Here is a 26,525-nt window from a genome sequence, read left to right as displayed (position 1 = left end):
CGCTCGGGTTGCGAACGTGATCCGTGTGGGATGCACGTTCGCAACCCACAGTGTTCGCAACCTGCAGCAGCGCACGCGTGGGTTGCGATTCAGCACTTCTGCGCATGCGCAAAGTGCGATTTAGCGCTTCTGTGCATGCACGACCGCCAAACCCCCCAGAAGTATTCCATTCCGGTACTTCTGGGTTTCGGTGGTCCGTAACCCAAAAAAACGCAACCTGAAGCGTCTGGAACCCAAGGTATGACTGTACATACATACATGAATACATACTCTCCCATTCTGCTTCCAAAACAGACTTTCTCAGCTTTCCCTGTGCCCTATGGAACAGATTTCCTGGGGGTGGGGACAAGGGGAGAGGAGAGGAAGGGGAAGTTCCACCGCATTTCAAAGGACATGAATTCACATGGGAGAAAGGGGCCTGCTTACTTCACGCCCCATCTTGATCACAGGCTCCAGCAGGGCACCTGTGTAGCAGATGGAAGTTTCCGGAATGTCCATGTGTCTGCAGAGAGATAAGAGAGTGCCAAACCATGAAAGGCTTTTAAACAGGGAACGCGCTCCTTTCTTCTAATCAACTCTCTTTTCTTTTTTTAAACGAAGTTTCTAATGGTTTTTCAAAGACGTCGATAAAAGCTTGGGAGAGCCTACGTGGGCTCAATGCCTGGTGAAACCACAAAAGTCACAGATGCACCCCGTGAGCAGAGGCTGTAGAACATGGGGGTTTCTTTACGCAACGTTCTGTTAGGACAGATAATTCGCCAGCCTTCACAGGATGATGGTGGCATCAGCAACTAAGGAGGTTGCGGTGGCACAGGGGAAAGAGCACCAACTTCCTCTGGGACCAGCCAAAGCTGCTGCCTGAATTGCTTTGGTGGGCTCAGACCGTTTGGCCCAGTATCCTGTTGCCAACAGAGGACAGCCTATGAGTACAGCCGGGGCGTTTTTTCAGCCAGAACTCGCAGGAGCTCAGTTCCAGCACCTTTCAGGTGGGCGCTATTATAATAAAACAAAGGGGGCGTTCGCGGTGAGTTCTGGCACCTCCTTTTCTAGAAGAATAGCCCTGAGTACAGCCGCTGACAGCAACAGGCCCACCCTGTGGTTTGTCTGATACTAAAGGTACACTGCTCCAGAAAAAACTTATGTTCCATTGCCACGGCTAGTGTGGGAGAAGTTAGTGGATCTATGAAATTATAAATACAGTGGACGCTCGGGTTGCGAACATGATCCATGCGGGAGGGACGTTCGCAACCCGCAGCACCGCGTTCGTGCACACACGGGTTGCGATTCAGCGCTTCTGTGCATGCGCAAAGTGAGATTTAGCACTTCTGCACATGCACGAGCGCTGAAACCTGGAAGTAACCTCTTCTGGTACTTCTGGGTTCGGCGCAGTGCGCAACCCGAAAATGCACAACCCGAAGCATCTGTAACCCAAGGTATGACTGTAGTATAAGATAAAGGTAAAGGCAAGGGACCCCTGGACGGTTAAGTCCAGTCAAAGGCGATTATACGGTTGTGGCACTCATCTCGCTTTCAGGCCGAGCGAGCCGGCATTTGTCCACAAACAGCTTTCTGGGTCATGTGGCCAGCAGGACTAAACCACTTCTGGAGCAACGGGACACCGTGACGGAAACCAGAGTGCACGGAAACACCGTTTACCTTCCCGCCACAGTGGTACCGATTTATCTACTTGAACTGGTGTGCTTTTGAACTGCTAGGTTGGCAGGAGCTGAGAAAGAGCAACAGGAGCTCACTCCGTTACAGGGATTCGAACCGCTGACCTTCTGATCAGCAAGCCCAAAAGGCTCAGTGGTTTAGACCACAGCGCCACCCGCTTTTACCTTTTATGAATAGTATGAAGAGAGGAGACAGAGGAAATATATTTTGCATTCGTAACACGAGAATGTGGTAAGAAAGTGAGTAGAGCCTGCTGGAACAGGCCGATGGCCTCTCTAGTTCAGCATCCTGTTCCCACCTGTGGGAACCTGCAAGCAGGACTTGAACCCAAGACCATCCTTCCCTCCATTTTCCAGCAACTGGTATTCAGAAGCATCTTGCCTCTGACCGTGGAGGCAGTGCATTGGCTAGTTACTGGTGATATCATTATTTATTGTTCACCCTAACCAGCAGGATCGTCTTATGCAGGGGTCCCCAAGCTAAGGCCCGTGGGCCGGATAAGGCCCGAGGGACTCATTCACCTGGCCCGTGACAACCCCCACCGCCCGCTCTTACCAGCGCTGCGCTGTGCGGCTGCCCACTTCCGGGTTGGAGGAGCACCGGAAATAGCTTGTACACATGCGCAAGCGTTATTTGCGCATGTGCAAGCGTTATTTCCGGTGCACATCCGGGTCGGAGGGCCATGCACATGCGCACAAGCTATTTCTGGTGTTCCTCTGACATGGAAGTGCGCTGGAAATAACGTGTGTACACGCGCTCCCCCACCCTCCGCGCAATCAGCACTGGAGACATCGGCCCGAGGCGCAGTAAGTTTGCTGACCCGTTCTTACGTGCTTAACATGCATGGCAGATGCAAAATATTTTCTTCTATTTCCTCTCTCCATGCTGTCCATAATTTTATAGGTCCACTGCCCACCTGTCTTTATTCGAAGTTAAAGATCTCCAAACGTTTTAGCTTCCCCCCAAAGAATGTATGAATTAAACTTTATTTGCGTCAGCCGTCGGCCATAGCAACAAAAAAAATGGTGATATACACAAAATAAAAAGTCGGTTGTATAAAACACAGTTTAGGGTCCCGAATCAGCAGTCAAATAGTGGACTTTATTCTGATTGCCCCAGCTAGAAACCTTGCAACCTTTGCAGCCATCTTCTCCTCTTGATCTGCCTAGAGAAGGAAGAGGTGCTCCAACAGCAACACTCCGGTTGTGTTCCAGTGACCAATGGTCTTACACACACAAACCCCCGTTTTCGCCTTCTCTGGGTCCCCCAAAACCGAGTCCCCGCATGCTACTCACAACTGCAAGAGGTGGCGAATGATCTGCTCAGAAATGAGTCGCTTCTGGCTCATGTTTGGTGCGTCCCACACAACGGCCTCGCAGATGGCGCCATCTTGGAAACGCCTCAGCTCCGATCGCTTCCCCCAAAACTGTCGAAACTCCAGCGCCTGCAGGATCAAACCCCGAGAGAGGGGAAATGAAAGGCATTTCTCTCTCTTTCTCATAGGCTTGCTTTGTTTATATTAAAATGAACGTAATTTAATTCATTTTTTATATACTCATAAAGACATTTTAAGAAACAAAATAGAGGAACGTTCTGCAGGCCAGGCCCACAATTCCTGGGTTTGCACAGATACAAGTACAAGTTAACTTCTGTGGGTTTGGTTTGTGTTTTTCAACCACTGCCAAACAATTAAAGCAGAACCAAAACAAATATAAATGGGGCATTAGGTGCCAATTTGTCTTCACAGGTAACTCTAATCCTGTTTGCAAAGGATGCAGAAAAAAGGAAGTGATTCTGACCTTCATTCTTTAAAAATAAATTGCATAAAAAAAGAGTTTTAACTTTTCAGAAATTAGCAAGAAAGCAAAAGCGGCACTAAATAGGTTTATTTAATTCATTTATTTTTAAAAATTGTATACCACTATGTCATAAAAATACATAAAAGTGGTGTACAGCAATAAAAACATAAAATAATACAATAAAACCATGAAAAATCTAAACACAGGCATCCATTAGCCACTGTGAATGTCTTCTTAATCGCCTGCATAGGCCTGGCAGAATAGAAAAGCTTTTAGCAGGTGCAAAAATTTGGCACAGAAGGTGCCTGCTGAATCTCCAGTGGCGGAGAGTTCCATGGGTCCAAAATACCATTTTTCAGCAAGGAAAAAGGGTGTGCAAAACAGGACAAGGAAGTTTCTTTCATGAATAATCGTGCCTTGAAAAAGTCCCATTGAAATCAAAGCGAGCACTTTCACCACCAATGGGTTGTGCCTAATAATAATAATTTTTTTTCATTTATATCCCATTCTCCCCAGAGCTCAGAGCGGCTAACAACAGTAAAGTCATACAGCATTCAAATCAATTCATTATAAAATCAGTTCAAATCAAATTAATGGCAACCATTGGGCTAGAGTTCTGTGAGGATTACCAAAGGAGGGGGTCAGACTGTGCCTTGGCCAAAGGCCTGGTGGAACAGCTCTGTCTTGCAGGCCCTGTGGAAAGATGTCAAGTCCCGCAGGGCCCCAGTCTCTTGTGACAGAGCGTTCCACCAGATCGGGGCCACAGCCAAATAGGCCCTGGCTCTGGTTGAGGCCAGCCTAACCTCCCTGTGGCCCGGGACCTCCAAGATGTTTTTGTTTGAAGACCGTAAGGTTCTCCGTGGGACAAACCAGGAGAGGTGATACTGCAGGTACAAGGGTCCTCGGCCATATAGAGCTTTAAAGGTTAAAACCAGCACCGTAAACCTGACCCTGTACTCCACCGGGAGCCAGTGCAGCTGGTACAGTGGTGCCTCGCAAGACGAAATTAATTCGTTCCGCGAGTTTTTTCGTCTAGCGAATTTTTTGTCTTGCGAAGCACGGTGTCGGGAAAGTTTTGGAAAAGCTTCAAAAATCACCAAAGTCTTTAAAAACCTCAAAAAAGGCTACCACACCGCGTTCTATGAGTTGCTCCTCGAAGTCAAGTCGCAACTGTATTAACGGTGTTAAGAAAAAGGAAACAAACTTGCAAGACGTTTTTGTCTTGCGAAGCAAGCCCATAGGGAAAATCGTCTTGCGAAGCAGCTCAAAAACCGCAAAACCCTTTCGTCTAGCGAGTTTTTCGTCTTGCGAGGCATTCGTCTTGTGGGGCACCACTGTATTGCACCGGGCAAATGTGATCCTGTAAGGAGTCTCGCCGCAACATTCTGCACCCGCTAGAGTTTCTGGGTCAGTCTCAAGGGCAGCCCCACATACAGCGAGTTACAATAATCCAGTCTGGAGGTGACTGTCGCGTGGATCACAGTGGCTAGGTCAGGGCGAGAGATAAGGAGCCAACTGCTTAGCTTAGCTTGGCAAAAGTGTAGGCAGAAAATCTCTTGGGCACCCAATAATGGGGACCAGAGCACTCTTCCAGTCTTACCTCTGGTCTGTCCCCTCCAGGTCCCCTCTCTAGGATGCTGCCTGCAAATTCAAGGTTCAGCAGAAGTCCAAATGACAGGGACCCAAAGTCTTTGTGTTTTGGGGGATCAGAGTCAATTGGCCACTGGGCGAAAAAGATGAGACAAGCAAAATTAGATGGGCCACACTGGAAAGATATATATAGATTTTATTACGGTCCCAGACCAGTTTTACATACCATACTAAACGAGCATAAAACACAATAGAATTAAGTTTGGATTAACAATCAAATATAACAATAAACAATACGAATACGGCAGCAATTAGAAATGTGGTTTAGGTCTCTAAAATATTATCTAGGGTTTGCATCTGAGGTCTTAAGTCTTTGTAATTGAACAGCTTGTTCCCTGAGTTTTATGGCAGCCGCGCAGAATTTGGCCACCCTTAGCGTGATCTCTGGATCCTTGTCCTCTAACAAGGATTTTAAGCATTTAGGTTCAAACCCACTTGGAATTTTCCGTATGACAGGGGTAATAAAGACCAAGCGTATATCCTCATAAAAACGACGTCGAAGCAAGACATAACATAAATAACAGCGAAATTGACTTGCAAGGTGGTGTGTTGTTTGATAAGAGATTGAGTGTTTGGGGGGGGGGAGGCTTGTTTAATTTCATTGTACACAGGTTGTACAATGACAATAAATAATATTATTATTATTATTATTAAGACATTATTAAGGGACGCGGGTGGCGCTGTGGGTTAAACCACAGAGCCTAGGAGTTGCCGATCAGAAGGTCGGCGGTTCGAATCCCCGCGACGGGGTGAGCTCCCGTTGCTCGGTCCCTGCTCCTGCCAACTTAGCAGTTCGAAAGCACATCAAAGTGCAAGTAGATAAATAGATACCGCTCCGGCAGGAAGGTAAACGACGTTTCCGTGTGCTGCTCTGGTTCGCCAGAAGGTGGTTTATAAATAAATATCAATCAATCAATCTTTATTACGGTCCAGAGACCCAACAAATCGTTACAAAGCAATGCACAATTCAGACAGTCTACCTCCAGGTTAAACTACCATTTTGTTCAGACTTAAAGATAGGGATCATTGGTTCTTGCAACCACTGATAAAAACTTTGCCACTGCTAATGTTCTAGCGTTTGTCCGGTCTTCCAATAGGAATCTGACATAGTGAGCCTCTGATTTTCCCGGGAAAGATACCAGCAAGGATAACATCAGGTCAGCCCTGACTTGCTCATATTTTGCACAGTGCAGCAAAATATGTTTTATAGAATCGATGTCTTGAGCACACGAGCAAAGTCTGTCCTGGTAGGGAACTCCTCTCAACCTGCCATCCAACACTGCAGAAGGAAAGACGTTTAGTCTGGCTTTGGTGAAAAGCCTTCGATAATTTGGTACTGTCAGGTTTTGAATGTAAATATAATATAAATATCATCACCACCACCGTGGTCTGAAATAAAACTTACTGGTTGAGTCTGGGGCAGCGCATGTGTCAGCAGCAGGATTCTCCGAGATAGCCCTCGTTCCAGCAAGCCAATGAGGAAAGGCAGAGTCGCCGCCACGTAATTCCCGCCGCGATCCATCAGCTCGTTGAGCAGCTGCATCTTCCTGCAGGCCGCCTGCAGCTTGGAGACGTGCTTGAGGCTGAGGAGAGAGCAGCCGGGAAGAAGAAGAAGAAGAAGAAGAGTTTGGATTTGATATTCCGCCTTTCACTCCCTTTAAGGAGTCTCAAAGTGGCTAACATTCTCCTTTCCCTTCCTCCCCCACAACAAACACTCTGTGAGGTGAGTGGGGCTGAGAGACTTCAAAGAAGTATTACTGGCCCAAGGTCACCCAGCAGCTGCATGTGGAGGAGCGGAGACGCGAACCCGGTTCCCCAGATTACGAGACTACCGCTCTTAACCACTACACCACACTGGGAGAGAGAAGTGCAGTCACTGCTGGGTCCACAAACAAGCAACTGTGCCCAGGCTGGGCAAACAGAGCAGTGAAGGAGAAATAAATATCGGTACTGAACCAACTCAAATTCTGCTCCAAGAAAGACAGGATTCGGCAGCCCAGTATGAGCAAGTCGACCCATTCCTTGGATGTTTATATATAGCATCAAGACAGATTATTAATTATTATTTATTTAGTTACGTATTACTTATTTTCTTTTTTTGTATATAATTTTTATTAACTCTTCTGTTTTACAATTTAGAACATTCATTTAAAGAACCTTAAAATAACAATGACTTCCATTCTTCTCTTTCCATGGTTCATTTTGCATAGCGTAAATCCCCGCATATTTTATACAAACTAAACCATTCAGTATTCCATTATTACTTCCATCAAAACTGTTGAATTTATCTTAATGCTGCAGATGTTTTCAAGTGTACAAAATTCCCCCCATATATTCAAGAAACATTTTCCAATCTTCTTTAAACGAATGTTACGGTATTCTTGTTCTCTTATTCTGTAAGTTAGATCCGCAAGCTGCACAAATTCCATCAGTTTAAGTTGCCATTCTTCTTTGGTTAGGACCTCGCTCGTTTTCCATTTTTGTGCTAACAAAACACAGGCAGTCGTAGTGGCATACATAAATAACCTTTTTTTTTGGACACCTGGGAATTTCCATCTGAATTATTCCCCCCCCCCCCAAGTGCTCTGGTTTTTAGTAAAATACATTTTTTTAAAAAAGAGTGTTGGACTAGGACCTGGGAGGCTTGAGGTTTGAATAGTCATGCGGCCACAAAACTCACTGGGTGACCTTCGGCCAGTCACTGTATCTCAGCCCAACATCTCTCACACGCTTGCTGTAAGGAGGAGGAGGAGGAGGAAGAAGAAGAAGAAGAAGAGGAGGAGTTTGGATTTGATATCCCGCTTTATCACTACCCGAAGGAGTCTCAAAGCGGCTAACATTCTCCTTTCCCTTCCTCCCCCACAACAAACACTCTGTGAGGTGAGTGAGGCTGAGAGACTTCACAGAAGTGTGACTAGCCCAAGGTCACCCAGCAGCTGCATGTGGAGGAGCGGAGATGCGATCCTGGTTCACGAGATTACGAGTCTACCGCTCTTACCCACTACACCACACTGAAATGAGGAGGTAGAGGAGAACCAGACAGGTCCCCTTGTGCTCATTCGAAGATAAAGTAGTGTGTAAACGTAAGAGAAAAAAAAATATTCTCGTGGAGAGAACGTACTGGAACACGTGGTCAAAGGCTCGGATCAGAGGCTTGGGGGTCATGAGCAGCAAATGGAACCCATCCATCGTTTTGTCGTCCAGAATCTCCATGGAGTTCTTGGCTTCGAACTGGATCTAAGGGAGAGCAAAACCGCACATACTTAGGCAAGCGGAGAGATAAGCCAACCCCCCAAGAGTCAATTCCAGGCCACAATGTACCGTATTTTTCGTTCCATAAGACACACTTTTTCCTCCTAAAAAGTACAGTGGTACCTCAGGTTACAGACGCTTCAGGTTACAGACTCCGCTAACCCAGAAATAGTACCTCGGGTTAAGAACTTTGCTTCAGGATGAGAACAGAAATCAAGTGGCAGCAGGAGGCCCCACTAGCTAAAGTGGTGCTTTAGGTTAAGAACAATTTCAGGTTAAGAACAGACCTCCGGAAAGAATTAAGTACAGTGGTACCTCGGGTTAAGTACTTAATTCGTTCCGGAGGTCTGTACTTAACCTGAAACTGTTCTTAACCTGAAGCACCACTTTAGCTAATGGGGCCTCCCACTGCTGCCGCACTGCCGGACCACAATTTCTGTTCTCATCCTGAAGCAAAGTTCTTAACCTAAGGTACTATTTCTGGGTTAGCGGAGTCTGTAACCTGAAGCGTATGTAACCTGAGGTACCACTGTACATAACCCGAGGTACCACTGTAAGGGGAAACTGCCCCTGCAGTTGCGAGCTGAGGGATGTCTCCGCAGCCGGAGCCATGGCTCCCATCCGTCGCTCACTGTAAAGCAACAGCCCCGAAGAGCGTGTCAGCAGCTCTTGCTTACAGCGAGGTGGGAGGAGGGACGGACAGCAGCCCCTTCTGCCCCTGCTCCCAGCTGACTAATTCAAGCAAAGGGAGAGCCGCTTACACGGCTCCTGTCCTGGCGTCTCCTCCTAATCTTTTGGCTCCAGTTCCGGCATCACCTCGGAGGCGAGGCAAGGCAGCAAGACAAATGTGAGCTCTCCCTCTTTCTTCCTTCCTTCCCTCTCTCTTCCAACTTGAATAAAATATTGGGGGGTGGGGGCAAGTAAGCCCCACCTCACATACCATAATTCAGCCTTTCTCAACCTGTGGGTCCCCAAATGTTGTTGAACTACAACTCCCATCACCCCTAGCTAGCAAGGCCAGAGCTCAGGGAGCTGTGGTCCAACAACATCTGTGGACCCACAGGTTGAGAACTGCTGCAATCACTTAATGCCACTGTTGACTGCTGTTCACTTTACATGGTTGCAATACGATTCAGATATACCGGTTGCTTATTAAATAGTTTAGTACAACATTTGATTCAGAATATTTTTTTTCTGGTTTTCCTCCTCTAAAAGCTAGGTGCGTCTTATAGAGCGAAAAATACGGTAGTTGCCTCCTCCTCTCTCTCTCGGCATCAACTCATCTTGGTTGTGGGTACCGTACAAAACCGCTCCACCCACCACCACCCCCAAGCGGCCGGTGCAAACACTCTTGGCTCGTTCACTTCCCTGGTCCATTTGCAAAGATCAAAGCAGAAAAGCAGGTAGACAATAACAGGAAACCCGGGTTCGAATTCCTTGTTCGCACAAGTCACTCTCTCGTTCTCAGCCTACCCCACAAGCCTGCAGTTTTAACAATGGTGATAACACTGGTATGCCGTCTGTTTTTACACTTGGTTGAATTTCTTATATATTATTTTATTCTTTTTCCATATTTAAAGTTAAATCTGTTACTCAGCAGTTACATTCCAATTCAACAAAACTAGTGACTTCTGCTCACCCAACATCAATATTTCTAACTCAAATTACATAAAATTGCTTTTCAAGGTTCCATCTTATCTAATTTCATCCTCTTTAGCCCGTTTCTTAATATATCCTGCTATTTTCTTACACTTCAAACCCTGCTTTGGCCTTTGCATAGGGGAAATAAGTTTTTAAACAGATTAGAATGAGTTTCCAGAATTCTTTAAAGGATTCTAAATTTGTGTCTCTTATCATTGCCATCAGTTTTGCCATCGCTGAAAAAAACCCTTGTTTTTATCAACCGTTCTTCCTTTGAGGGTGCTGAATTTTGGTGAAATATTGCTTTGTTGTATTTTTAATTCTGTTTCTCACTCCAGGATTATGCAAACGACGAAGAGCTGGTTATAAGTGACATGAATACACGGCGGTTTTCCAATGAATTCGTTCTGCTAGTAACAAGGCATTTTGGCTGCACAGAGAAGTTTCCTCTCCTCTCCTCCAGTAAACCTGAACTGGCTGGGGCTGATAGGAAACATTCAGAGGGCACCACGTTGGGGAAATCTGGGCTAAACCACTACCTCATTTACCTGCTTATATGTGGAGGCCGTCATGTCTGCGCACAGGTTGACCAACCCAGAAGGGTCCACAAAGACCACCTGGAACGCTGCGTGGAAGTCCGCCAGGGTAGGCTAGAGGAAGAGGACAAAGCTGAGATTCAAAAGGCAGAACAAGGAAAATGCTCCTTTGAAACTTAGGTTTATGCAATGGCTGATGCTTGCAAAATTCTGGAGAAAAGAAGCATCGGGATGTATAAATAAATTTTGGGGGAGAAATTAAAAATGCCAGATGATCATATTATCTTAAACCACATACCCATTATACGGGACAAAATAAAAAAATTCCTTCCAGTAGCACCCTAGACCAACTAAGTTTGTTATTGGTATGAGCTTTCATGTGCATGCCCACTTCTTCAGATACGGGGTTTGACACCTGTCAACATAGATGAGCTCTTTGCACCCTTAGGTCTGCTGAAAGACTTGATATTGATTCACTGGGAAAATCTTTCTATCTCTACCTGAAGGAGCGTCTCCACCCCCATCATTCAGCCCAGACACAGAGAAGTCCAGCTCCAGGTGCCGGGCCTTCTGGCGGCTCCCTCCTTGAAAGAAGTGAAGTTACAGGGAACAAGGCAGAGGGCCTTCTCGGTAGTGGCACCAGCCCTCCCATCAGATGTCAAGGAAATAAACTATCCGACTTTTAGAAGACATCTGAAGGTAGCCCCGTTTAGGGAAGTTTTTAATGTTTGATGTTTTATCGTGTTTTAATATTCTGTTGGGAGCCGCCCAGAGTGGCTGGGGAAACCCAGCCAGATGGGCGGGGTAAAAATAAATTATATTTTATTATTACTATTACTATTACTACTACTATCCTTTGATCAATGGATAGAAGATACAACAACTCTTATACAAAGAGATTGCTTTTGGATACAGATTGTGTATGGATAAATATGGTAACAGTACGAGTGCATTTATAAAAACTATAGTGACGTGTTAGTGACATGTTAATAACTGTATGCTCGATAGATGATAACCTTACTTATACAGTGGTACCTCGGGTTACATACGCTTCAGGTTACAGACTCCGCTAACCCAGAAATAGTACCTCGGGTTAATAACTTTGCTTCAGGATGAGAACCGAAATCGTGCTCCAGCAGCGCGGCGGCAGCAGGAGGCCCCATTAGCTAAAGTGGTGCTTCAGGTTAAGAACAGTTTCAGGTTAAGAACGGACCTCCGGAACGAATTAAGTACTTAACCCGAGGTACCACTGTATACCTATACATTGTGTTGTATTCATTTTAAGCACCTTTTTGTTTTGGTCCCCTCCCCCCATTTCTTTTACTTGTCCACTGAAAACCTTTCCATAAAATATAAATATTGAGATTCAAAAGGCGTCGTGGGCTGAAAAGCAGGTGGGGTAGCAGCTTCTCACAGGGTTGCTGTGAGGATACAAAGGGATGAGGGGATAACCATGGAAGGCACCTTGAGCTCCTTGGAAGGAAGGTGGACTACAGCTGCAATAATAAGAGGTTGAGCCCCCCCCCCCCCACCGCCTCAGCCCTAACCAGGAATCCCAAGTACCCCAAAGCACACACTCTTACCAGTGAGGAAACTCCATCCTTTGAAAGGCTGATTCCAGATGTACTGAGGTCTGTGGCCGCTGGAAGGAAGGAAGACAGACAGACATGTGGGGGGAAAAGATCATGCAGTTGCTCAGAGTGTGAGAAACTGCAGAGGGTGGAAAAGGGAGACGGCAGCTTTACAGAGAACCAAAATAGCAGCGGAGATGGGCACTGATTTTCCCCAAACCTCTCAGGATGAAAACAGATGTGATCTTAGTGTCTAGTCTAGTGCAGTATCCTGCCCTCAAGGTACCCAACAACACGTCCCAACAGGAAGCTCAGAAGCAGGTCTTGAGGGGAGCAGCAGTTGTAGTTTCCATATGAACGTATCCAGACCCTGAGATCATCTTCTGAGGCCCTCCTTCGTTGCCTCCTCCTCGACAGGTCCGGAGGGTGGCAACACGAGAACGGGGTCTTCTCTGCAGTGGCTCCCCGTCTGTGGAGTGCTCTCCCCAGGGAAGTTCGCCTGGTGCCTTCATGACACACCTTTAGGCGCCAGGTAAAAACATTCCTTTTTAACCAGGCCTTTGGTTGATCTGATTGACATTCTATGCCCTTTTAAAATATGGATCTCTTTTTTGTGTGTGGGGGGGTGTTATTGGGTTGTTGGTTTGTTTTGATTATTATTAATTATTAATAATAATAATAATAATAATAATAATAATAATAATAATTTTATTGATATCATAATAATAATTTTATTGATATCCCACCCTCCAAAGCCGAAGCCGGGCTCATTTTGGTTTTTATGTTGATATTTTCTGTGAATTGCCCTGAGACCTCCATGTATAGGGCAGTATATAATTTCAATCAATCACCTTGTTAAGAATATAAAGAATACAAAGATTTGATGGACTATGAAAGAACTTAAGGAAAGGAAGTGACTGAAGAACAGAAGTAAAGGCGAACTAGAAATTAAGAGACGTGTGGTGAATGCGGTGGAAGTCTTTTATAATATTTTAACTAGGATTTATATATTGTCATGTTTAAAGTATAAATTTGGTATTACTGGTTATGAAAAATATTTCTTTTCTTTTTTCTTTGGTTTATTTTTTTCTTTTCTAGTCTGCATTTCGGAAAAATGTGTTTACAATGTTATGTATAGATTTTTGTTTCGATTTCCTTTTTCTATTTATTTTCTTGTAATATTTAATAAAAACTAATAAAAAAATTCAAACAAACAAACAAACAAACAAACAACAGGCATTCAGAGGCATAATGGCAGTGGAGGGAGAACATTGCCTTATCCCCCCACAAATTTGCCTAATCCCCTTTCAAAGCCATCGAAGTTGGCAGCCATTGCAGAATGGCAGAGATGGAAGGGGTCCCTGAGGGTCATCTAGTCTAACCCACTGCATTGCAGGAATCTCGACGAAAGCATCCCCGACAAATGGCCATCCAACCTCTGCTTAAAAACCTCCAAGGAAGGAGAGGCCACCACCTTCCATGGTAGTCCGTTCTCCTGTCGGAACAGCTCTTATCTCAAAAAGTTCTTGCGTGAGTGAACCCCATCGTTTGGCTCTGGGGTGCGGAGCGAGGGGGGCGGATGGAGGAGGCTTTTGTACTGAATGAAGGATGGGGCATCTGGGGACAGAGGCGGATGAAGGAGTCTTCCCCCAAGAAAACTTCCTGGTTGCAGTTTCTCAGCCTTTAGAAGACATCCCCTCCCCACTCCTTAAAAAAAATATCTCTGCAATTCTTTAAAATGTCCAAAGGAGTAAGATGCATGTGAGGTACATTCATACCTGATGTCACGTTTGCTTCAGGTTGTGTGTTTTCAGGTTGCGTCCCGCGGCGACCCGGAAGTACCGGAAAGGGTTACTTCCGGGTTTCGCCACTCGTGCATGCGCAGACGCTCAAAATGACGTTGTGCGCATGCGCAGAAGCAGCTGTTCGCGACCCATACAGATGCGGGTTGTGTTCTTTTCAGGTTGTGAACAGGCCTCTGGAATGGATCCCGTTCACAACCAGAGGTAAAAAGGTAAAGGTAAAGGGACTCCTGACCATTAGGTCCAGTCATAGCCGACTCTGGGGTTGCGGCACTTATCTCGCTTTATTGGCCGTGGGAGCCGGCGTACAGCTTCCGGGTCATGTGGCCAGAATGACTAAGCCACTTCTGGCGAACCAGAGCAGCGTACGGAAACGCCGTTTACCTTCCCGCTGGAAGATACCTATTTATCTACTTGCACTTTGAGGTGCTTTCGAACTGGTAGGTTGGCAGGAGCAGGGACTGAGCAACGGGAGCTCACCCCATTGCGGGGATTCGAACCGCCGACCTTTTGATTGGCAAGTCCTAGGTTCTGTGATTTAACCCACAGCGCCACCCGCGTCCCGATGCAACCAGAGGTACCACTGTATATAAATTTGGGGGGGGGGGGACAAAGGCATAGACGGCCCGCAAGCTTCAACCAGAAGCAACACCCTCTCTCTCAAAAAATGGGGAACACAAGGGAATGATGGGGGCGGGTAGAAGAGATTCAGAGCCAAACAACACATTCCAAGGAGGCTGGACTAGATGGTTTCCCTGGGTCCCTTCCAACTCTACAATTCTAAGACACTGTATGTCATGTCCTTCCTAAAATGCGTCACTACAGAGGAAGGAATTGTGCCTTTCACTGTTTCTCCTCGTAAGAAACTCCCTCCATGTAGAAATCTAGCATATTGAAGAAAACAGATTCTAGCCCTCTCCCTGATAATGATCACTTTCTGAATGCAGGGCACATCTTCCAAGGAGAAACATTCAAAAATGCTGTTAACGTTGCCGCCACCAGCCTGAAATCCAGGTAGATCCTATTATTATTATTATTCTGCCAAATGGGTGGCTCAGTCTGTGAATGAGGGTGGAAAGGCAGGGAGCCCCACAAACGAGCTCAGATCTAAGCACCTCTCACCTCAGAGCCAAAGCGCACTGGGCTTACCTAAGAACTGAAGGCTGTTCCTCAACACCTGGTATCCACTCATCACTTTGTTGATCTTGTGCTCCTCCAAGAGATATGCCACCAGCATAGAAGCCATGAAGCCATTGAAGCACCCAAGGCCCTGGGGGGGAAAGGGAAGAAATGGACAATACACAAAAGTCACGCTAATGAAATTCCCTGTAGCATAAGGTGGCTAGAACAAGGGAGTTTCAAACGCTGCAGCCGCCTTCTCTAAGGTCGCACAAACTTTGCACTGGAATGATAACTTTGTTCTGCTTTAGGAACAGGGCCATCTTTTAGCATATGCGCCGCCGGGGTGCAAAAATCCACCCAGTGCACCCAAATTAACTTTTATTGAGCTTTTTTGGGGAGGGGGGGAGCCAAAGTTGTTGACTTTTTTAAGGAAAGAAATCTCATAACAACGGCGCAGCGGGGAAAAATCGAGAATTCAGGATCCAGGTGCCCCGCACCCCTTGCACCACCCAGGTAAAGACAGTCCTGTAGTAGCCTGCAGCTGCTCAAGACATTTTTAGCACAGTGCAAAGAGACCACAACTTTTAGCAGATTTTGCAAACCTGGTGCCCTCCAGAATTCTTGGACTACAACTTCCACGGGCCCTCGCCAGAACCACTGCTGTAGCCCCAAATATTTCAAGGGCACGAGGCCGGCAAAGGCTGTCGTGGTGTGCTGTGATCCTTCATCCTGGCAAAAGCTGCAAAAGGAAGGTCATCAGTGTTGGTGTTTTACAGGTGAGGGACAGAGGCTGCAAAAGGGATCTCTCTTGATCTCTCCCTGTAGGTATGTATGTGCTGAGATTCTGCATAAGTAGGGAGAGAACGAACTGCGATGCTGGATGCAGCTTTGTGAGAACCTCAGCTACCTGTGTGTGTTTCAAAGCTCCATTATGGCTGAAAACATACGCTTGAAAATGTTGGACGTCGTTAGATGCCCAAAATAATTTTCTGTCAATGCTTTGCTCCTCATCATAACTAGCAAGACCATAAGACTCTCTACAAAACTGAAGCGGAACCAAAGATCAGAGCTTGCAAATTAGGAAAATCATCAACATTCAGTCAATGAGGATTTTGCTGCCTACTGATGGTGTATGCCTTCGCTGCTGACATTTTCACAGCTATTTTATTTGGTCCCAGTCTTTATAGGTTATGACTGTAACGCAATGTTCTTTTCCTGATTCTTATATCACGGCTCATGCTTTTAAGATTTTGAAGGGCGCTTGGAGACTCGTGCTAATAAACGGCTAATAAACTGAAGCAATAGTAGTTAAAGCTATGGTTTTCTCAGAAGTGATGTATGGAAGTGAGAGCTGGACCATAAAGAAGGCTGATCACCGAAGAATGGATGCTTTTGAATTCTGGTGCTGGAGGAGACTCTTGAGAGTCCCATGGACTGCAAGAAGATCAAACCTATCCATTCTGAAGGAAATCAGCCCTGAGTGCTCCCTGGAAGGACAGATCCTGAAGCTGAGACGCTAATATTTTGGCCACCTCATGAGAAGAGAAGACTCTCTGGAAAAGACCCTGATGTTGGGAAAGATGGAGGGCACAAGGAGAAGGGGACGACAGAGGACGAGATGGTTGGACCGTGTTCTCGAAGCTACCAGCATGAGTTTGACCAAACTGCGGGAGGCAGTGGAAGACAGGAGTGCCTGGCGTGCTCTAAACGACTAAACAACACAATAGTAGCAGCAATAATAAAAGCAGCAGCCTAATTTATACAAAGAATTCTTGGCAGGAGGCCTCCAACCTCTGTTTGAAAACCTCCAATGAAGGAGTCCACCATCTTCTGAGAGAGTCCTGTTCCACTGCCTAACAGCTCTTATAACCAGAAAAGTTCTTCCTAATGTTTAGTCGGAATCTCCCCTCAGAAGCAGCAGAAAACAAGCTCTCGCCATCTTCCATGGGACAGCCCTTCAGATATCTGAAGATGGCTATTGTATCACCTCTCAGCCTTCTCTTCTCCAGGCTAAACATACCCAAATCTCCCAACCATTCCTCATATGTTTCTAGATCCTTTATGTTTCCAGACCCTTTATGTTAAACCGCATTCCTGTTTTGGTTTTAATAATTGTTTTTATACTTTTATTTTGCTTTAAACAAATACAGATAAATATAAACAACCAAAATTACAAAAGAAAAATCCTTAATAATAATAATGGAAAAATCTAAAAAAACCTACAAAAATCCTACATTGTGGGAAAGAAAAAAGGAAAAAGGAAAAGGAAAGGAGGAGGAGGAGGAGGAGGAGGGGGAAAAAAGAAAAGGAAAGAAAGATAAAAAAGAGGAAAATGAGCCAAAACACAAGAAGGCTCATCTACTGCATGCTTCTGTCAAGGTCACAAAGATCATTATTCTTATCAATTCTCTCTATCTGCATTCCATAGAATCCCTCATCTTGGTATCAGGGAACACTTCCCTATGCAATATCATTCTAAACATAACCAGGTCTTTATTGATGAACCCTTATCCCCTAGATAATTATTTAATCATTCCCATTCTTCTTTCACCATCTTTTAAGGTTCATCTCTTATTTCACCTGTCAACTTTGCGAGCTCCAAGTACTTGCACAATTTGACTACCGCATTCCTGTTTATCCAGGCATTTCTGGGCTCAAGGAAGGTTTTCCTCGCAAACCTGGGGTCACTGGATGAGCGGGTGTTTATAGACTGATTTTTAAAAACTGATTTGTGACAGGTGTGTTTGCAAGCCTGGGCTGCTTCGGGAGGAAGGGCAGAATATAAATTCAGTAAATAAACAAGATAGTTGAAAAGGCTATAGCAAGCTTTCGAAAAATCTGCTAAAGATATTTTAAAAACAAAAAGAAAAGGCCACTGCACACCAATGCAGACTTCTGTAATGTGCCTCAAATGCACTCCTCCAATGTAAATCTGACAAGCCAGGCAACACTTTCACCTGTCTTATTAATATTATTATTTATTAAATTTGTATACCGCCTATACCTGTAGATCTCAGGGCAGTTGACAACATAGTCTTGTCACAACAGCTAGGCTGCTCAAGGGTGAGGAAGCAAGGAGGCCCAGGTCTCCCCCCATTGTGCCCGGGCCCAGTTACCTGGTGAAGCCCACGTTGGCGCAGCCACACTTTGAGGAGAGACACCCCGTCTCGCATGCCTTGGAAGTCATGGGCCGCCTCCGAGAGGAAGAGCAGGCTGGACTCCAGGACCAGGTCCCACAAAATGGAGTTGTTGTAGTGTGGCGTCGGTGGCTCCGAGGCTCCTAGGAAAGGCAGAACAGGAGATCACCACCGGTCTATGTCGAACAAATATGGCAGACGCCGTTAGCTGCGGCCTTCTTGTCTGGCATAAAACCACCCAGAACCCAACAACAGAAACACAACATCCAAGTCTAAAATGGAGACAATCTGGCTAACTTCTCTGTGTAGCTTAGAAGGGGGGTTATTAGGCAGGAATACACAAGTTCATCAAAGGTTTATATATTCATTAATAAACTTTATTGCACTAGCCAAAGGCCATGGCATCGTTCACAGGGGGAACAAAAGGAAAACAGCAATAACCAGAAAAACATTTTTAAAAATTTCCTCCCTAGAGAAGCAAGATTGGCCTCCTCCTTGCTCTCCTTCCGCAGGCAGGTAGGAACTGGGTTGCTTTTAACGAGGAGGCTGCTGCCATGCTACTTTTGTTGCAATAGGCTGCAAGTTTTAAATCTATCTATCTATCCATAGTTAATTCTATTAATGTTTAATTGGGGTTTTTGGTGATTGTTTTTTCTCCTACTTTTTTTGCTGTTCCTATTTTATTTGTCTTCTTCATTGGCGATCACTTGTAGCCAAGTAAGATTGAAAAAAAGTTCAACTGTCTTTTATGACCGCTGGGGGGGTGACCCCACTGGGCGCAGTAATCCACTCAGGGGAAAAGGGAGGCAGACTTTGTTTAGGGCGCCTTTTCTAGCCCCTCCCCCTTTTCGGGGTGAGCAGAGTGGATCCTAAAAAGGGCTGCTCAGTCATGGATACAGCTGCTGAGCTGCTCAACTGCCTCGTTCCTCGAGTCAGAACGACTGAATCTGTATCCACCGCCCATGTGCCGGTTCATGACTAGGGGCTTCCAGATTTCACGATCCTGCCCCCCTTACCATTTGCCGATCGACATGGGACTTTTGGGGCTTGGGTTTGAGATGGGCTTTTGGAAGATGCCTGTGCGTTAATTTGTTTTATGTGTGTAGATCAGTAATAATAATAATAATTTGATTTTTTTACCCCACCCATCTGGCTGGGTTTCCCCAGCCACTCTGAGTGGCTACCAACAAAGATGAAAAATACATTAAAATGTCACACATTAAAAACTTCCCTGAACAGGGCTGCCTTCAGATGTCTTCTAAATGTCAGGTAGTTGTTTATCTCTTTGACATCTGATGGGAGGGTGTTCCACAGGGCGGGTGCCACTACCGAGAAGGCCCTCTGCCTGGTTCCTTGAATTGTGCTCAGAAACGTTACACACAGTGTAAGCCTCCTTGAGTCCCTGTCAGCAGGAAAAGGCGGTGTATAAATAAGCATAGAATAATAATAATACCTGCGACAGGGGAGCGCTTCTCCGTGAACCAAGCCGTGCGGACGTTGTTCTTGTTGGGGTGCAGGCGACTGGTCTTGAAGACGCCCTGGGCAGGGCAGGCGTAGAGGCGGACAGTCACCAACTTCATGTCTTTCCCTGGGAAAACCCCACGAAGCAGGGTGAGCAAAAGGCAAGCCAGGAGAATCAATAAGGAGAAGGCACCCAGACCAAGACTTTTAAGAACATCTCCCTCCCTCAAGGCATGCCTCTCTACCTATAAGGCCGTTGGCAGACTGGACGTCTCCCCTCCTGCTACGCTGCTAACTTCCTTACTGGTTAGCTTTGTGGTTTTATTTCATGATTCCAGTATAATCTTGCACTTGCGTAATTCACCCCTGACCATTCAGAGATGGGCGAGCTATGCAAGTAACAGAGACAGTGTGGAGTAGTGGTTGGAGCATCAAACTAGGACCTGAGACCTGGGTTTGAATCCCTGCTTGGCCACAGGGTTGTTGGGAGTATTCAAGGAGGAAGAGGAGAACCCTGTACACCACCGTGGGTTTCTTTGGAGGAAAAGGTGAACGATAAATGCAACTGAATAAATAAACCAGAATTAACGAATACAGTCATACCTCGGGTTAGAGACACTTCTGGTTGCTTTTTTTGGGCTACGGACCGCCGAAACCTAGAAGTACCGGAATGGGTTACTTCCAGGTTACAGCGGTCGCGCATGCGCATAAGTGCTAAATCGCGCTTTGCAGATGCGCTGCTGCGGATTGCGAACGTGCATCCCGCACGGATCACGTTTGCAACCCGAGCGTCCACTGTAATAACCTGCCCCCAGTCTTGCAGCACTCGCTCACTCTAACCCATTTTAAGATGCAGCCTTATGCAATCGAAAACTGCAGCTGCCTCTTACATTGCAGCATCACACTCCTGCTCAGCCCACCAGAACCCATCACTTACTTTTCTGCCCAAACCTGGTGCTCTATTACAGGGAGACCAAGAAAAAGGAAGGGGGTCTGGATCAAGGAGCAGGCGGAAAGCCACCCTCACCTTGCGGCTGCAGGAGCACGACCGGCTTCAGGTGGTTGCCGTTGACGTAGGCAAACTTCACGGCCCCGAAGAGCTTCTTCTTGGCCAGGTGCTGAGCCAAGCAGGCCAGGTAGAGAGCCCTCTTGCGGTGGTAGCGCTGGTTTAGGTGGTCCTTGTCCTGGAAGATCTCCTAACAGCAATTAATGGTAATAATAATAATATTAATAAATTTTTATTTATACCCTGCCCTTCCCAGTTTAAAAACCGGGCTCAGGGCGGCTAGCAGCAAAATAAAACATTGATTAAAACGCGACTTAAAAACAGCATAAAGTACAACATAAAATGCAGCATCAATATCAATAAAATTCTAAAATTCAGGGGTCATGGGGGGGAACCCAATCAGTAGGCATTAAATGATCACCAGGGCTAACTGGCCAAGTTGGTCCTACTAGGGCCAGCAAGAGGGATTACCCCATAAAATATATACCCTTACAAAAAGGTTTTTGTGAAACTTGCCTTCAACAGAAATTATTATTTAAAAAATGAAAAAATTGTCCAGTAGCACCTTAGAGACCAACTAAGTTTGTTCCGGGTATAAGCTTTTGGTATCTGAAGAAGTGTGCATGCACACGAAAGCTTATACCCGGAACAAACTTAGTTGGTCTCTAAGGTGCTACTGGACAATTTTTTTATTTATTTCGACTGCGTCAGACCAACACAGCTACCTACCTGAATCTAGAAATTATTATGCCAATGTTGGTGTGCACTGCACACACACAAAACCTATTGCAAATTTTGGTCCTGTGGAATGAAGACGATGCTGAAGCTAAGCAGCTCGTGGTCTGCCTCTCACTTGTGCCAGCGCCACTAACCTTGGGCATCGTCACTGCCACATCCACATTGACCTCGGGCTTGATGCAGGTGCCCAGCAGGTAACTCCCCACCACTTTCACCTCGGCAGGGGGAAGGAAGCGAAAGTGGCCCTTGACGCAGAAAGGAAGCTGCTGGAGAGGGACCTTCACCCCACTGGGGAGCCAGGACTGATTGGTGATCTAGGAGGAGACAGGGTAGAAGAAAAAGGTTAAAGCACACCCCGAGTACAGGACGGGGCCCGCCAGTGAAAAAGGATCTCAGTGAACAGAGCTAGGAAAAGCCTCTCTTTTTGGCAGCCAGGATCTTAATTGCAAGAAATTGGAAAAGTGACATAACACCTACGATAAATGAGTGGCAGGTCCAAATGATAGAATATCTACAGATGGCCATGACAGGGAGAATTAGAGGTTATCCAAAACAGAAAGTACAGAAAGAATGTAAAATCTTTAAGGAGTATTTGGAAAAGCATTACAATAAGAAATATCTCTTGGCAAAAACAGAGTTATCCTTGTACAACAACAAATGTAATGTTTTTTGATATCTGACGAAAAGAAAGAAAGAAATACAATAACTTGGAACTGTGTGTGAAAAAATTGTAGAAACAATACTACAATGAGTCTTATCGGAAGCCAAATGTGTTTGTTTTCTTTTTCTTTTTCCCCCTTCTCCTGCTTCCCCCTTCTTCCTCTTCTCTTTTTTGTGTGCCTCCTTTCTTGTTCTTTCTCTTTTTGATATGTTAAGAAAGAGATAAAGAGATCAAAGTGTAATATGAAAACTTCAGTAAGTTAAAAGTGATGTTGTGTAATTTTTCTATTACTATTTATATATTGTTAAAATTGGTTAATTGTAATGAATTGATGTAGCAACTACTGTGGTTTTTTCTTGTTATTGTTTAATTCTAAATAAAGTATTATTCTTTTTAAAAAATGAAAAGCCTCTTTTTGCCAGAGACCCTGGGGAAGAAGACACTAACAGTTATGAGTGTACAATGCTGGGACAAGGGTCCATTTCAGTGGCCACATTTGAATACCATGATAAATTATGGTTTGCTGTGTAGGAAATGAGTCTGGTGCCGTAGGCACACATGCACGTTTAAGCTCTCCTTCTCCACTGGGGTAGCAGCAAGGAGACTGGAAGCTCCTACTTCTGGGGAGCTACAGTTCAGTGTTACATCTATACCCTAAACCGCAGCTAATCTTAAGTATGACGTGTTGAAAGAAGCCAGCTTCATGATCCGTGCTGTGAAGTTAGCTTGTTTCAAACAAACCACTGTTACGATTAATCACAGTTTGTTGGGTTTAAACAAAACTGCTAGGATTGCAGCAAGTGTTTACACCTCAACCACAAAGGCCACCATCCTAAATGCACTTATTAGGGAGCGAGCCCCATGAAACTTAAGGGGGCTTACTTCCGAGTGAACATGCATAAGATTGGGTTGTAAAACTACATGCATCTTGAACATACGTCTCTCTGCGGGGTCTCTGGGACTGTGCTCAGCAAGGCATTGATTTCGCGGAGGAAGGAGTCGATTTTCTGCTTCCTCTTCTCCTTGAGAGTCACCTCTTTTAAAAGCTCCTCGATCTACACAGGGGAGAAAGGAGAGACGCCACTTGCCACATTAAAAAAAATACAACTTAACTGCTATTACTAACAACCCAAAAGTGAGTTAACGGGGCATTTTGTAATACGATATATAAAACAATAAATAATGGTGAGACAAGATGGAATGAAAGAAGGGTTTAAGAGGAATTGAGAAGGATGTAAAACAGAACAGCAGAAAGAAAGCTTTGCAGGAGAGGACAAGAAGACTGGCATTTACGCAGAATGGGGCAGGAAGGTCAGTAAGGCAGCGTAGTTGGAGAACCGAGGGAGAAAGAGGAGTCTTGAATATTCAGCCGGTGACGGAAGCCAGTGCTAGGCAAGATCTTAGAAGCACTGAACAGGAGAAAGTTAATGATTCTTTGAACACACAGAAAGAATTGGAAGCGCATAGACTGAAGCAAAATTCTGGGTGCCATGCCAGTGCTTGCAAGTACAAATAATGAAGGGCTTTGTCTTAGTTACAGGAACCCTTCTTCCACAACACCTGCCCACAAAAGGACTAACCCTGCTAAGTTAGCCTGACCTGCAAGCGCAGAAGGTTGGAGTGAAACAGGCTCTCTGTTTCCTTCAGGCGTGTCAGCTCCTCATTGGTGGGCGGCTTGTATAGTTCAGCCTTGCAAAGCTTCACCGGTTGCAGGACGCCCTCAGCAACAAGAGACCTTTTCTTCCCTCGTGGTCTCCCTTCCTTAGCAAGAGCTTCCCCCTCTTCTCTCTTGGAGTCTCCCACGCCTGCTTCTCTCTCTGCATCTTCAGACATCTGCAGAGAGGCCAAAGGAAAACAGATCAGCCTTGAAAGTAACCCCACAGTCTTTTTATTTTAATTTTTTGGTACAAGCCTGCTAAGAAGTTTGTTTGAATAAGCAGGACCTTATTGAATTGTATTGTTTTCATGAATCGCCTTGTCAGAATACTTCCAACTCCCCAACGGATGGGTAAAGAGAAGAGAATGGGTCTGGGGACACCTACTACTATAGCCATTACTCAGCCCAAGAGAAGATAAATACAATCAGTCCCTGGATAAGAATGTGGGGTGAAGGGTAGGGCCGGATTTAGGTTTGACGAGGCCCTCAGCTACTCAAGGTAATGCGGCCCTTTATATGTCTAGCTGCCCTTTGTCAACAACAGATTGTTGCTGTTTTTTGTGTTCAATATATGCTATATGGTAACTTATGGACCAAACAGGTAGCTAAAACCATTTGCACATAACAAAATATGTATTTGATCAAAGTAATTGATACAGAAATGAGCAAACCAGTGATATTTTAGGGAGCAGGCTAGCAGGCAGGGCCCATTACTTACATCATAGGAGCCTACAAAACACAAAACACTGTTGCTGCATGTAGGTTTTATTTTATTTGTTTTTATCTTATATTCTGGAAATGTACATCCAGTTTTTTTTTCCTTTAAATTTTTTTGGGGCCCCCAAGAGAGTGGGGCTCAAACTATACCTTGCTTAGCTTATACGTAAATCTGACACTGCTTACGGGACTACTTACACACTCTCTACAACGAAAAAGTTACATTGAACCCCAAATGCTATATAACTGGGCATTTTTGTAATATTTTTGTTCATCTTCTCTGTTGTTGCTTCAGTTTTCTGTAAATCCCTTAGAGATATGTTTTAATATAATAAGCAATATAAAAAGTAAGTCGACATCATTTTTTTTCTCCTCTCTCTAATACCATCAAAGTAAACCAAGGACGTGATATCTTATTTTTTTATCCGACTTCTTCACTTAGATTGCTGTCTAAGTTCCGTTATTCAGTTACTTAATTTATTTTATTGATCAGTTTTGCAAGCCGCCCTTCACGCGGAGATCACAGGGCGGCTCATAACAGAAAATGTTATTCCTTCCCATTCTACAGCTTTAGGATCTCCCTCAGGATCACGCGCAACCCCCATTACACGGCACCCACCTTCTGCTTGGTCCCTCCTGCATTCCACGTGGGTGGAACTAAGCAAAGCCACGCGGAATCCGGAGCAGCCTCCACTCACTTCCGGGTGGATCCTGATTGGGCGAAACAGCCCAAACGCAGGAGGGAGGAAAAAAAAGAAGGAAACCCCATCCAATTGGAACAAAGAGGGCCGCGAGGCCACGCCCACGGTCGACGCGCACGCGCCTAGCGCCTTCCGAACAGCGGTTTCTATCGACGCGCCACTCCGTGGAACGGAGAGATAAGAAAAGATAAAGAGGAGCCCATCTCGCTGATTGCGGGGGGAATTCCGGGTACGCATAGGATATCCTTCCCCACCGCAAAGAACATAAATCAGTAGCAAAAATTCTGCTTTTAGTATTGCTGTGATTGGGTCGCAAGAGGCGTCGGCAGGGTCTGCCCAGGTTCAGAAGACCCTAAAAGGAGCTATTATTATTATTATATTATATATAATATAATATAATATAATATAATATAATATAATATAATAATATATTGCTGTTGTTGTTATTTTAAATTGTTATTATTATTATTAATTGTAAGAAGTTCTTGTAGCAGAGGCGCTAGGCTGCTCTGAGCTTTCCCTTCTCCTCCCACCGCTGAAAGGGTCCCAACCAGAAATAGGAAGTTACTTTACAGTACTTCCCAAATGCCTGTTGTCTTTGTCCATGGAGTTTTCTTGGCAGGGATACTGGAGTGGCTTGCTGGTTCCTGCTCCAGGTGGATCACGTTTGGTCAAAACTCTCCACTATGACCTGTCCATCTTGGGTGGCCCTGCACGGCATAGCTCATAGCTTCTCTGAGTTATTCAAGCCCCTTCGCCACGGCAATGCAGTGATCCATGAAGGGGTACCAACAACTGATTGGTTCAAAATTGGGAAAGGAGTACAGTGGTACCTCGAGTTACATACGCTTCAGGTTACAGACTCCGCTAACCCAGAAATAGTGCTTCAGGTTAAGAACTTTGCTTCAGGATGAGAACAGAAATCGTGCTCTGGCGGTGCAGCAGCAGCGGGAGGCCCCATTAGCTAAAGCGGTGCTTCAGATTAAGAACAGTTTCAGGTTAAGTATGGACCTCCGGAACGAATTAAGTACTTAACCTGAGGTACCACTGTACAACAAGGCTGTATATTGTCTCCTTGCTTATTTAACTTATATGCAGAATTCATCATGCGAAAGGCTGGGCTGGATGAATCCCTAGCCAGAATTAAGATTGCCGGAAGAAATATCAACAACCTCAGATATACAGATGACACAACCTTGATGGCAGAAAGTGAGGAGGAATTAAAGAACCTTTTAATGAGGGTGAAAGAGGAGAGCGCAAAATATGGTCTGAAGCTCAACATCAAAAAAACTAAGATCATGGCCACTGGGCGCATCACCTCCTGGCAAATAGAAGGGGAAGAAAGGGAGGCAGTGAGAAATTTTACTTTCTTGGGCTCCATGATCGCTGCAGATGGTGAC

General features: G+C 45.3%; 1 protein-coding gene across 1 annotated transcript in view; it reads right to left on the bottom strand.

The window, feature by feature from the left end:
• The window catches only part of NOL6 (nucleolar protein 6), a 67,342-nt gene extending 42,187 nt beyond the window's left edge, over window positions 1–25,155 (bottom strand). Inside the window, exons 1-15 of the mRNA XM_080973427.1 lie at window positions 25,044–25,155; window positions 23,650–23,883; window positions 22,989–23,105; window positions 21,524–21,703; window positions 20,673–20,841; window positions 19,638–19,772; window positions 18,164–18,327; window positions 15,075–15,195; window positions 12,136–12,194; window positions 10,565–10,666; window positions 8,245–8,360; window positions 6,529–6,706; window positions 5,074–5,196; window positions 2,970–3,118; window positions 427–502 (exon numbers count right to left, since the gene is read on the bottom strand). Coding sequence (XP_080829553.1) covers window positions 427–502; window positions 2,970–3,118; window positions 5,074–5,196; window positions 6,529–6,706; window positions 8,245–8,360; window positions 10,565–10,666; window positions 12,136–12,194; window positions 15,075–15,195; window positions 18,164–18,327; window positions 19,638–19,772; window positions 20,673–20,841; window positions 21,524–21,703; window positions 22,989–23,105; window positions 23,650–23,883 — 1,923 coding nt within the window. The 5' untranslated portion in view covers window positions 25,044–25,155. The remainder of the gene's footprint in view (window positions 1–426; window positions 503–2,969; window positions 3,119–5,073; window positions 5,197–6,528; window positions 6,707–8,244; window positions 8,361–10,564; window positions 10,667–12,135; window positions 12,195–15,074; window positions 15,196–18,163; window positions 18,328–19,637; window positions 19,773–20,672; window positions 20,842–21,523; window positions 21,704–22,988; window positions 23,106–23,649; window positions 23,884–25,043) is intronic.
• Window positions 25,156–26,525: the final 1,370 nt, after the last annotated feature.

The sequence above is a fragment of the Podarcis pityusensis genome, assembly GCF_964106645.2.
Source record: "Podarcis pityusensis genome assembly, chromosome: 11".
Classification (NCBI taxonomy): domain Eukaryota; kingdom Metazoa; phylum Chordata; class Lepidosauria; order Squamata; family Lacertidae; genus Podarcis; species Podarcis pityusensis.
This window is presented reverse-complemented; position numbering and strand designations above follow the sequence as displayed.